The sequence below is a fragment of the Dasypus novemcinctus genome, chromosome 9 (assembly GCF_030445035.2).
Source record: "Dasypus novemcinctus isolate mDasNov1 chromosome 9, mDasNov1.1.hap2, whole genome shotgun sequence".
NCBI classification, from domain to species: domain Eukaryota; kingdom Metazoa; phylum Chordata; class Mammalia; order Cingulata; family Dasypodidae; genus Dasypus; species Dasypus novemcinctus.
This window is the reverse complement of record NC_080681.1, coordinates 101,837,250-101,849,581: the sequence shown is the minus strand read 5'-3', so window position 1 is coordinate 101,849,581 and position 12,332 is coordinate 101,837,250. Positions and strand designations below refer to the sequence as shown.

The 12,332-nt window shown below is 52.0% G+C and overlaps 1 protein-coding gene across 1 annotated transcript in view; it reads left to right on the top strand.

Annotated features, from left to right (window-relative positions):
- The first annotated feature begins 3,145 nt into the window (after positions 1-3,145).
- AZIN2 (antizyme inhibitor 2) overlaps positions 3,146-12,332 on the top strand; it is a 45,228-nt gene continuing 36,041 nt past the window's right edge. Inside the window, 5 exon segments of the mRNA NM_001293731.1 lie at positions 3,146-3,291; positions 3,385-3,502; positions 4,185-4,364; positions 5,835-6,008; positions 11,783-11,955. Coding sequence (NP_001280660.1) covers positions 4,260-4,364; positions 5,835-6,008; positions 11,783-11,955 — 452 coding nt within the window. The 5' untranslated portion in view covers positions 3,146-3,291; positions 3,385-3,502; positions 4,185-4,259.

Below are 12,332 nucleotides of genomic sequence, written 5' to 3'. Positions count from 1 at the left end.
CTTGCAGTGTGACCCTGGGCAAGTTACTGAACTTCTCTGAGCCTCATAGTCTTCATCTGTAAAATGGTAACAATGATATCCTCTATGACATAGGGTTGTCATGGAGAGTCAAAGACATCTTATACCCAGGAAAGAAAAAGAGAAAGTCACAGACGATCTGTACCCATTCAGGATGCAGATTTTTCTGCTCTGACCACTAGCCTTTGACAGATTATAAATTGACAGACTAGATTCTTGTTCATTCCTTCTTTCCTTTATTGATTCATTCAATAAGCAACTCGTGCCTACCATGCAGTACCCGGTGATGAAAAGAGCTGGTGTGGCAGACCCAGTCCATGGCATCCAAATGCAGCTGGCTGAAAGTGATTTTTAGAAAAGTAGAGGGAAACGGACTTGGCCCAGTGGTTAGGGCGTCCGTCTACCACATGGGAGGTCCGCGGTTCAAACCCCGGGCCTCCTTGACCCATGCGCAGTGCTGATGCGCAAGGAGTGCCGCCCCACGCAGGGGTGTCCCCCGCGTAGGGGAGCCCCACACTCAAGGAGTGCGCCAGTGAGGAGAGCCGCCCAGCGGGAAAGAAAGTGCAGCCTGCCCAGGAATGGCGCCGCCCACACTTCCTGTGCCGCTGACGACAACAGAAGCGGACAAAGAAACAAGACGCAGCAAAAAGACACAGAGAACAGACAACCGGGAGAGGGTGGAGGAATTAAATAAATAAATCTTTTTTTTTTTAAAAAAAAAGAAAAGTAGAGCCAAAGTTTGTTTGGAAGCCCCTGCCCTCCTCTTACTCACACCTTCCTTTCTTGAGACCTCCCCTTGGTGTTTCTGCTGTGGCTGTCCTGGTGACTCCCTCCCAATTAATACACGCTTGCTCTCAGGAAGACCTCAGTCACCAATTCATACTATGGTACAAATGACTACGAATTTCTCAAAGCATGGACCTGTAAATGATCCCTTCTGTGAGGCAAAAGACCCCTACTGAAAGGCTGTTCCTATGCATAAAAAGCAAGAAGATTCCAGGCAAACAAGCCCAGAGAAATGATTCAGTCTGAACCCTCTCTGTACACAGTGGGAAACTGAGCCAAGCAGAAGTGACCCAGGTCCAAGCAGGGTGATGCAGCTAAGGTCATCCAGGAGTCCTTGGGCCAGCCTGGGTGGGGAGGAGAAAACAGTTCTCCTGGACTCCATGTTCATGCCCTGCACCATCTGTGTACTGAGCATTACTGGTGAGGCTGTGCAGGGTGCCCTGGGGAGATACTGGGGCACGATAAGAAGTGTCTCTGGCTTAGAAGATGCCTACAGCCTGGCAGGGGACATGGACACATATTTTACACTAAAAGACCTTTTGGCCCCACTGATTTGAAATGTTACCTTCATTATATACTATATTTTCCATTAATTGCACGAGACTGTTCTAGACTTTATTTTCTTAAACTATTGTCTCTTCCTGCACCAGCACTGCTATAGCTTTATAAAATATTTTGATATCACCATCCCAGGGTCCACAGAATGGAGGAATAAAATATGCATTAGAGTGGTCTTACTGATATTCTACTATAAAAAAAATTGTGACTGGTAATGAATAAATTGTAGCATTGAGGTGGAGAAAGTGGCCACAGTAGTTGCTGAGGGCAGGGAGAGGGAAGAAGAGATGTGATGTGGGGGCATTTTTGGGACTTTGAGTTGTCCTAAATGATATTGCAGGGTCAGATGCTGGACTTTATATATTCTGCCATAACCCACTGAATGTACTGGGGAGAGTGTGAACTACAGGGTAAACTATTATCCATGTGGTGCAGCAGTGCTCCAAAATATGTACACCGAATGTGATGAATGTGCCACAATGATGGGGGAGGTTGTTGGTGTGGGAGGAGTGGGGTGGGGAGGTGGGGGGTATACGGGAACCTCTTATGTTTTTTAATGTAACATTTTTGAGATGTATATATCTTAAAAAATACAACTTACAAAAATGATGGGGGTGGGAGGATGGAGAATAGGTTATACGGGAACCTCTTACGTTGTTTAATGTAACATTCTTTGTGATCTATTAACTTTAATTAAAAAAAGTGTTTAAAATATTCTGATATCTGGAAGTCCTCTTTTTCAAGCTCCCTTGCTATTCTTGCATAGTTACTGTTCCAGATAAACTTAAGGATTAGTTTTTCAGTGGTATAGCTGTTCAGTGTTCTTGAGCACTGTTTATGCCAGGCACTGGGCACTATGAGGTGAAAGTGCTCAGTCCCTACCTCTGGAAATTCACAAGCCAGCTGGGAAGTGTAACCAAGCAGGAAGTGTAAAGCAACAACAGGAATCTCATGCTATGGGTAACAAGAGCCAAAAGAGGAATCTATACAGATATAAGTACTGGGAGTTCCATTGTTCTTCAGGGCTGGGGAAATCATGGAAGTCTCCACAGAGGAGATGACATTTATACTGGACTTTGATGAACACGAGTTTGTCAGGGATAGAAGAGAAGAATCGCTTTGAGAGGAGGAAGTCAAAGAAAGTTTCTTGGAGAAGGCAACACATTTCACTCCGAGAGGTGAGTAGGAATTTGCCAATTTCAGAAGGTGAGAGAAGACAGGGATGCTTTGTCCTGAGCTGGGGAAGTCACAAGAAGGGTCTAAAGTCACAAAAAAGCTCTCTGAATACATGTTGGTTTTAGAGTTGGAGGAGCCAGAGGAGGTATAAGGAGTAGGCAATTTTTCAAAAGAAGGATTTTATTATAAAAGTAATTCAAGGTGACATTTGACCTAACCTTTGAGGGATGAGTAGCCGTTCACAAGGCAGGGAAGAGGAAAGAGGAGCCACGGCGTTGGGGCAGTCACAGAAAGGGCTTCCGGGAGGTAAGGAGAAACCTGGCCTCTTGCCTGCGCTCTAGGGTCGGCAGCGGATCGGCGTTGGGAGGCGGCGGCCTGCGGTTGGGCTTTCTCCACGTGGGGTACCCGGGGAGGGTGCTCAGCTGATCACTGAAGCGCAGGTTTGCGGAGCCGGAGCGCTGCTCTGAACGCTTTATGTCGGAATCGACCAATGGGACGGCGGCACCCGGTTGCCAGGGTTACCGAAGGACAGCGGGGTGGAGGCGGGGCCTGAGCCCTAGGGGGCGGGGTCTGGGCGGGGCTTATATAAGCGGGCCGCGGGCAGGAGGCGGGGCGTGGGGTCGGTGGCAGCAGGGCGGGCGGGGCGCAGGCCGCGGGGCCCGAACCGGGGGCAGCGAGCGAGCGGAGGCGCGGAGGATCCGATTCACTCGCTGGGGAGACCTATGGGCCGAAGCCGTGTAAATGCGTTTTAAGGCGAGTGTTGGGGGTGGCTGGGGGAGCCGCGCGGAGAGGGCGCCTTTGGCTCCGGTGCTGACTTGCTCTCCCGCCGCCCTTGCCTCCTCGCAGCAGGGGCCTCGGCTCCGCAACTGCCACTCCTCCTCGGGGTGTTGCACAAGTTTCGAGGTCACCGGCGACCCCCCCTAGCAGCGCGCCTGGCTCTGGCCCCCGCGGAGGACGGGGCTTGGTAAGGGGGCCTGGGGGCGGGGTGGGACCTTGGCACCAGGAGGGGCACCGGGAGGGGGCACCGGGAGGGGTCGCCCGGAGAGAACCTCAGGCTTGCGTTCTCGCCGGCAAGTCCGCAGCCTCCACCCACCACGTGGCACCTGCGTGCGCGCTTCGAATCATAGCACGTCAAGACCAACCTGGCCCTCATTTACGAATAGGGAAACCGAGGTTGTGAGGGGGCAGATAGGACATACCTAAAGTCATGCAGCAGACAGCGGACCCAAACCTAAACCCCAGCTCTCAGGCTGAGATTCTGCCTGGCTGTGGGCAGCCTCTATGTGAGCGTGATCAGGACTGGAGGCCCTGGAACCTTCTCCACCCAAGCATCTCAGTTTTCCTGTTCCGCCTTTCCTTAATCCAGCAGGTCAGAATTGAGAAGCATCTTCAAAACAATCCCTCCATTTTACAGACAGGGCAACTGAGGCTAGAAGAGGCGGTGACATCTAGGCATACAATGCCTTGACCCAGTCTAGAGTCTGAGATTCCTGACCATCCCCGCCCTTCCCAGTGATCCTGAACTCCCCGGGTTTGTGCTGGCTCAGGGTGTGGCGGAGCTGGGTGCCCTGGCCTGGGAAGGTGAGGAAGGCAGCGGAGGCCGACCCGCCTCCCCACCGGCTCTATCCCTCTCCCTCTCCCCGCAGTGTGTTGCATACTTTCTAAAGCGGCAGCAGCAGCAGCAGGTTCAGCTCCATCCAGCCCGTGGGCTCCTCCTCGGCATGGCTGGCTACCTGAATGAATCGGACTTTGTGATGGTGGAGGAGGGCTTCAGCACCCGAAACCTGCTGGAGGAGCTCACTCTGGGGGCCTCCCAGGCTGCCACGGTGAGAGGCAGGGGGAGAGACGGCTGGTTGCCTGTGCTGGCCCAGCTGCCTCTTCTGGAAGTACCCCGAGGACCCCCGTTTATTCTTTCCCGTAGTTGTTATTCAGCCCTTCGTATTTACAGGGAGGGGCCCGTTTTATCCCCAGTTCTTGGTCCTTGCCCCAAAACCTTCCCCTCTCCGTGTTCCTGGCCTTGATGAACAGCACATCATCTACTGGCCCTTTCAGCTGGGGATTCGGCCTCTCCTCCCCATCTCTCTTCTTCACCCCCTACTTCTAGGCATCAGCACACCCTGGGAAACTGTCTCCTGAAAAAACCCTCCCGTGCGCTCACTTGGAACCTCCCTTGTCTCCGCCCTCATCACTCTCAAGGCCCTCCAACCTCCTCCCTGCCTCAGCCCAACCTCTCCAAATATATCATAGCCTTGCTCAAAAATCAGAATTCTTTAGCAGTTCCTCACTGCCTACAGGACCAAGCAAGTCAGAATACCTTTGCAAGGCACATGGGACCTGCCTCCAGAGCCCGGTTTCCGGCTTCTCCCGCAGTGTCCGTTTACTCTCACTTTGCAGTGATGCCAGCGGCTCTATGACCATGCCTCTGCTCAGATTGCTCCCTCTGGGCCTTCTCCCAGCCTCTCTCCCTTACTTATTTCTGGGCGTGCCTTTTTTCTGATTGCCCCAGGCAGATTTAGTATTCTTCTCCAGGCTCCAAACCACTTTGAGAGTTTATTTGAAGAAACTCTCATCTAGCATTTATTGAATGGACTTGTAATTGCTTAAGGGGTGCCTTCTCTTCCAGACACAAGCCCCTTCAAGACTGAGCCCTGTCTGGACAGTTCTGTTCCTTAGCATAAGGTGTCTGGCACCAAGTGGGCATCAGTAAACAAAGTAATGCCTAAAAGGACACTGAGTTCCAGAGAAGGGTTAAGTAATGTGGTCTCACCCTCAGCCACACACGTATGGGGCCCTCGGCAAATCTGTGATGACCAGATGTCCTCAGGGACTGGTGGGATGACTTCTTCAAGGAATTTCCCCTTTCCTGGAGAAGATGGATGTGTATGCAGTTCTGGTATTTTGGGAGCACATCCAAAATACAGTAGGGACATCAAGGGCAAAAGTTGCCTTGTTGGCGGGGGAGAGTGGAAGCTGAGCTGGAACTGGAACTTGAAGGTAGATTAGGGTTTTGCGGGGTAGAAGTGGGGGAAGGGCCTGGCAGGAACAAAGCCTGAAGGTGGGAAAAGGATTCAGCAGCTGGAGTTTGAATCGTATGATCTGGGAGTGGGGGTGGTGGGAACTGGATCATGGAATGCCTGGCTGAGGACTTTGCCTTCTACCCTGAAGGTTTGGGGAGCTCCAGAAAGCTTTAGAGCAGGCTAGCATCATGGCCCAGAGCTGAGCTTGGCAGGACTGTGGATGGCATGGATAGGGAGGGGTCTGGGTGGGGCCTCACAGCCTCCCCTCTTGTTGTGCAGGGTGAGGTTGCTGCCTTCTTCGTGGCTGACCTGGGGGCCGTAGTGAGGAAGCATTTCTGCTTTCTCAAGTGCCTGCCGCGAGTCCGGCCCTTTTACGCTGTCAAGTGTAACAGCAGCCTGGGCGTGCTGAAGGCCCTGGCCGAGCTGGGGCTGGGCTTCAGCTGTGCCAACAAGGTGAGCCTCTGGCCCCCACCGCTGCCCTGACCCTCACTGCCTCCTGAACACTCGTGGCTGCGCTGGTAGGCCCTGGGGAAGTAGGAGTGGCCTGTACTTGGCCTTCTGGGAAGGTTCACCCACTTGGGAGGGGGCTTAAGGCGACCGGGGGGTGGGGGTGGGGTGCTGGTGGGAGCTCTGAGTGTGGAATTTTGCCAGACTTTATGTTCCAGATTGGAAGTTTGTGTGTCCCTGGGTGGATGGGTCACTTTTTTAATGGATATTTTCAAACCTCTTGGTATCCTTGTAATTAAAAATCAAACAAACCTTCACATCGTTGGTTTTATTTTATTTTTTCTTGTATAATCTTTTTTTTTTTAAGATTTATTTTTTATTTATTTCTCTTCTCTTCCCTCCCCAGTTGTCTATGTCCATTCGCTGTGTGTTCTTCTGTGACCGCTTCTATCCTTATCAGTGGCACCAGGAATCTGTGTTTCTTTTTGTTGCATCATCTTGTTGTGTCAGCTCTCCGTGGGTGCGGCGCCATGCTTGGGCAGGCTGCACTTTCTTTCGTGCTGGGCGGCTCTCCTTACGGGGTGCTCTCCTTGAGCATGGGGCTCCCCTATGCAGGGGACACCCCTGCATGGCACAGCACTCCTTACACATATCAGCACTGCGCATGGGCCAGCTCCACACAGGTCAAGGAGGTCCGGGGTTTGAACCGTGGACCTCCCATGTGGTAGGCAGACACCCTATCCATTGGGCCAAGTCCACTTCCCTCTTGTATAATCTTAATAATATGTAACCGCATTTTCTTAAGTAATCCTTCTAGGGTTTTTGTTTGCTTTTTGCCAATGCTACTGTCTTTCTAATTTGATTTCTATTGTTGTCTTAATTCCCTCTACCTTCTTTGCATTTACTTTACCTATATACTACTGTTATTCAATAGTTACTCCCCAAATATCCATCGAGCTCCTACAGCGTGTAGCAGTGTCTACACTGCTGGGTAGGGCTGGCAATAGTGTTGAGGAAGACAGATGCTGTTGTCCTTGACTTGGGTGCTTGGTTCATTGGTTTTCATTCTATTCTTACTCTATGACAAACGTCTTTAAAGCTGTAAATTTTCTTCGGAGTACAGCTGTGGGCATATCTCATTTATTCTTTAAGCTACTATTTACTGAGCACCTACTTTGGGGCCAGGTACTATTCTAAGTGGGGATTTAGCAATGAACAAAACAGAAAAAAAAAAAAAAGCCCTTCCCTCATGAATCTAGAAAATAAACAAGTTAAAGAATTCAGTGTATAGCATTGTAGATCTTAAGTGCGGTGGAGAGAATTAAAGTAGGTAAGAGGAGTAGGGGATGTTGGGAGGGAAGATTGCAATTTTAGATAGTTTGGCCAGAGAAGAGAGCAAAGCTCAAGCTCTGTGCATAAGGAGGGGAAGAGTGTTCATATTGGATGCTGTAGAGAGAGTTCTGGAAGGACTTCTCGGAGGAGGAAAGATGAGAGCTAGACTGGGCAGGTTGACAGGACTGGAGGATATTCAGGTGGGAGAGAGGTGTGTGCACCAGGATGGGATGGTCAGAACCAGCAGGTTAACCTTTACCAGGGACCACATGTTAAGGCTCTTAGTAGCAGAGGAGTCTTTCTCTTGCATCAGCCTGGCTTTGCACCCCTTATTTTGAGAGTGTCTTACATAAAGCCCAGTGCAGCGCAGAGGGGGAGAGATTTCCGTTTTACCGTTGAGGGACCTGGAGGCCCACCTCCCACGGCTTGCTCGTGGCTGAGCCAGGACTGCCCTGGCCGCAGCCTGCCGCATCTTGGCCTGCGCTCTGGAGGCGGAGGAAGGGATCCGTTACTGGCCCTCCTGATCCAGGGGTGAAGAGCTGGCCCAGACGCAGCTGACCAGCACGGGTGCTTCTGGAAAGGCAGGGTGGGGCGCTCCGCCCTCTAGCCTCAGGGCCTGGCCTCGCAAGGGCAGAACTGCGGGGTGTTAGGGCTTAGAGAGACCTTGGAGGCTGTGGGCCTTGAGAGCGGCGCAGCTTGCCGAGTGCTGCTTTTGAGCCAGGCGCTTTGCCCAGTGTTTTCTGGACATGATCTCATTTTATCCTCGCAACGACCCAGTGAGGTAATTATTACCGCGCGTTCTGACCACAGCCCTGCGAGGCACCGCTTCAAAGAAGCTGCGCGAGGTTGAGTGACTTGCCCCAGGGACAGGCACCTGTGGTCTCCGACTCCATCGTCTTTTCCAAGGTCTGCAGGGACGGGATTGCTGAGCTGGGCCTGGGCCAGCGGCGGGTGCGCGGCCGCGGGGTAGAACCCGGGTGCGGATCGGCGGGCGGGGTCACGCAGCCCCTGGGGCGAGTTTACTCTCGCGCACGCACAGCCACGTTGGTTGGAAGGCGGAGACTGCCCTCTCCTGGCCAGCTGTCAGGGTGGCCGCGTTTCAAGCCCCGTTCCCTAGCCCGGGCAGGGCCAGGCTGGGACCCGGCTGGGCGAACAGATGGTCCCACTGCGCACGGGAAGGAGCTCTGGTCCTCCCTTCCACCTTCCCAAGGACCTTGCCCCATCTCTCCTCTTCTCACCCCTTGCCCTCTCTTGCTGTCTCCCTCAGCATCTCCCTCCCTGGACCCACCACCTCCTTCAGCCTAATCCCTTGCCCCGGTTCATGGCCAGCCTTGTCAACGAGCCGTCTACACTCGCTTGCCTGCACCTGCTTGCTGGCTCGCAGCACTGGCTCCTGAAGCCGTTGCTTCCCGACCTCCACTCTCACCACTCCAAGGAATTCCTCTTACCAAGGCCTCCTGTGATCCCCAGGCTTCTAGATCCAGAGAGCACTTTATTTTAAACATTGATTTTGAATTATTCAAATAATACATTGATTCATTCACCAAAGAAAGTAGGACATCAGCTTTATGTCTGCACAGATAATCATCATTATGAATTTGGTGGCCAGATAGTATTTAAAAAATACACCATGGCCTATAGAAAATACATAAAATGTTTTGGGATTTTTCAAGCAAATATGAAAGGAGTTCTTACAGTGCATACCATTCTTCAGAAGCTTTAAATTCGGCAGGTTTTGGCCATCACTCCGTGTTGATGCATTTAGACTTGTTCAGGCGACACTCCCCGGTCCTCTTGTAATCTGACCTCTCAGTGTCATTCAGCACAGCGACATTTTCTTTTGAAAAATACTCAGCTATGACACATACTCCTAGTTTTAAAGAGTCCAGCAGCGTGTAAGATGAAGAGCGAGCGCTGTTCTGCGCCTGCCCCCTCCTTGGTCCCTCTGCCATCTGGGACACTTCCTCCCATCTGGACATGGCCGCGCCTCTCCAGGAACGAGGCTGCTCTCCTTACTTTCCCCCCCTCTGGAGACGGGCTCTTGCCTCACTTTCCCCTGGTCCCGGGAGCTGGCTTTTGCCAGTCTTCTACTACCCTTTAAGTGGTCAGGTTCCTCTGGATTTGGTCTCAGACCCTAACCCTGCAAAGCTCTTCTTAGGGGATCTTTTCTCCTCCCGTGGCTTTACATGCCACCAGTACGCCCCACCTGCCATGTTTTCATCTCCAGCCCAGACCTGCGCGTCCAGCTGCCGACTGGCTAGCACCCAGGTGCCTGGAGCCCGGCCTGTTCAAAGGCCCTGGGGGTTGTGGAGGCCCCTTGTAACTCTCCAGAATCCCCGCGGCCCTTCGCCAGCCCATTTCCGCGGGGTGGCCTGTGCTCCTTCATCCGGCTGAGCTCCTCGCCTCCAGGTGCCTGGCCAGGCCGCTTCCTCTCCTGGCCATGTTCCGTCCTCCTCCCGGCCTGGCGGAGGCCCTCTGCGGGCCTCGACTGAGGTGTCTGAGCCCCTCACACCCACTCTCCCCATCGCACCGTCTCTGTTATCTTGTACTTTTTCTTCCAGGCTTACCCCATTCATAATTCCATTACTCATTGTTTACTTGTGAAGGCCCATCTTCCCCACCACCTAAAGCTCCACGGGGTCACAGTCTCTGCTTTATTCACCCCTTCCTTTGAATAGCACCTGTCACAGAGCCTGGCAACTCAGTAGATAAGCTCAATAAATATCTGTCAGTTCAACATTGAGGTCGTAAGAGCAGGGAGCACTCAAGTTTGACAGTCCTAGGTGAAATCTACAGCTCTGCCACTTATACACTGTGTGACTTTGGACAAGTCACCCAACCTCTCTGAGCCTCTGCTTCCTACCTTATACTTAAGGTTATCAGGAGGAGTAAATATTTAAATCAGTGGCTGACACATAGTAAACTTTCAGTGAATGAGAATAGCTATTATTTAAATATTCATCAGCAAAGCTAAATCACACATCCTCAAAGTGCTATCCTCTCTGCTTCCTCTTTCCACAGGTGGTTAAGTAGGGAGCAGAAACACGTTTTCACATGCACTCATGCTCGGTCAGGGGAAACATCTGCCTCTGGGAAGCAAGCTGTGAGAGCAGTAATTCCAGCTCTGGATGTGGGCCTCTGCGTCCCTCTCTGCCACTTACCGGCTGTGTCACCACTGGCAGATGGACCTCCCTGAATTCAATTTTGTCCTCCGTAAAGTGTGGCTAATAAATACTTCATTGGATCGTTATAGGCATTACAGACATAATGTGTATAAATACCTACTGCTGAAAGATTGCTAAATTGAAATGTAGGGTTTTATTACAAATTCAGGATGGCTAAAAGTGGCTCTTATGTCTCCTACTGTGTTTCAAAACTGGCTCCCACTTGACCCCCTTCCCTTATCCATGCAGAGTCAGATCTGCATTCGAAAGTTGGTTCTTCTCCCTACTTGCTTTGTGGCCTCTCTTAGCATCAGTTTCCTCCTCTGTAGAATGGAGGATTAAATAAAGTAGTGACTCTACAGCAGGGGTCAGCAAGCTGGATGATGGGCCAAAACCAGCCCACCACCTCATTTTGTAAAGTTGTATTGGATCACAGCCATGCTTATTTGTTTACCTACTGCCCTGGGCTGCTTTTGCACGGTGGTGGCAGTTGAGTAGTTGCAACAGAGACCCTCTGGCCTGCAGAGCATGAAGTATTTACTCTCTGGCCCTTTCCAGAGTAAGTTTTCTGACCCCTGGTCTAATGCAGGGCCTGGCTTGTGGTAGGTGCTCAACGAGCATGGTAGCTGTAATTAGCAGCAGCAGCGCTATTTGTCGGTATCACTTGTGCTGCGTCAGGCAGAGCAGTGTTCTGTGAAGAAGAAGAGGAGGTCTTGAGGGGAGAGGGGTTCATTTGGGGTCACTCAGCCCAGTGTTACACACAGTGGTGGCCTTTGGACGTTGGGTGACCTATGTCAGAAAGACTCTTGGTCTAGTTGACTTTCTAATACACTAACATTCTCTAAACATTTAAATCTGCCAGGAAAATATGTCAAAAGCTGGTCGTCAGGGCTTCCATGAGTCCATATAAGTGCCTTCATGTGATTTAGAAAGTCCATTTCTTCAAGACACTTAATTGTTATCATAAATATACTGATTTTTGGTTTAATGAGATGCTTTACTGCCAGGAAATTTCACTAAATATGCAAGTCTACCATGTATTCGATGTGAATGCAACCCTCCCAGGATTGTGCAGTGCACAGCCTGCGTGACTGTACACAGTAGCCCTGCCTGCCAAAGAATGGTGAGCCAGTGTAAGTCCTGATTTCTGAAAATCTATTGAATTAGAGTGTTATGGACCTCCCCATGCTTGGGTACAACTTTGTCCCTCATCTGTGCTTCCTTGGGCTCCATGGGCCCTGCAGGCCCTGGTGCCCCCTCACCATTATCTTTGGGACCCCACAGGCAGAGATGGAGTTGGTCCAGCGTATTGGCGTCCCTGCCAGTAAGATCATCTATGCCAACCCCTGTAAGCAAATTGCACAGATCAGGTATGCTGCCAAGCATGGGGTCCAGCTGCTGAGCTTTGACAACGAGATGGAGCTGGCAAAGGTGGCAAAGAGCCATCCTAGTGCCAAGTAAGCTGAGAACCACACGTGTGAAGGAGGGTAGCTGGTGCGTGAGGGTGGAGGGGGCCGGGGGAGTGAAGGTTGGGACAGAGGCCTGAGCTCAGGGAGAAGGAGGCGGCGCCATGTCCCCTGCCCTGGGCCCGGCCACAGTCAGAGGAGGTTGGAGTGGGGGCACCTGGGCTGGACCCCGGTTGCCAGGGCCTGACTAGGACAGAGGCAGCTCCCGGCGGAGCTAAGCCCGTGTGTGATGGAGGTCAGAATCACAGGCCGAGACTGCAAGAAGGGCTGGCAGCGCGGCGCCGCAAAGCAGGTGGCCTTCCAAGGGGGCCTGGAGAAGAGGGTCGCACTTTGGTGGGCGGGGCGTAAGCAGGGCGTTAGTGTGACCT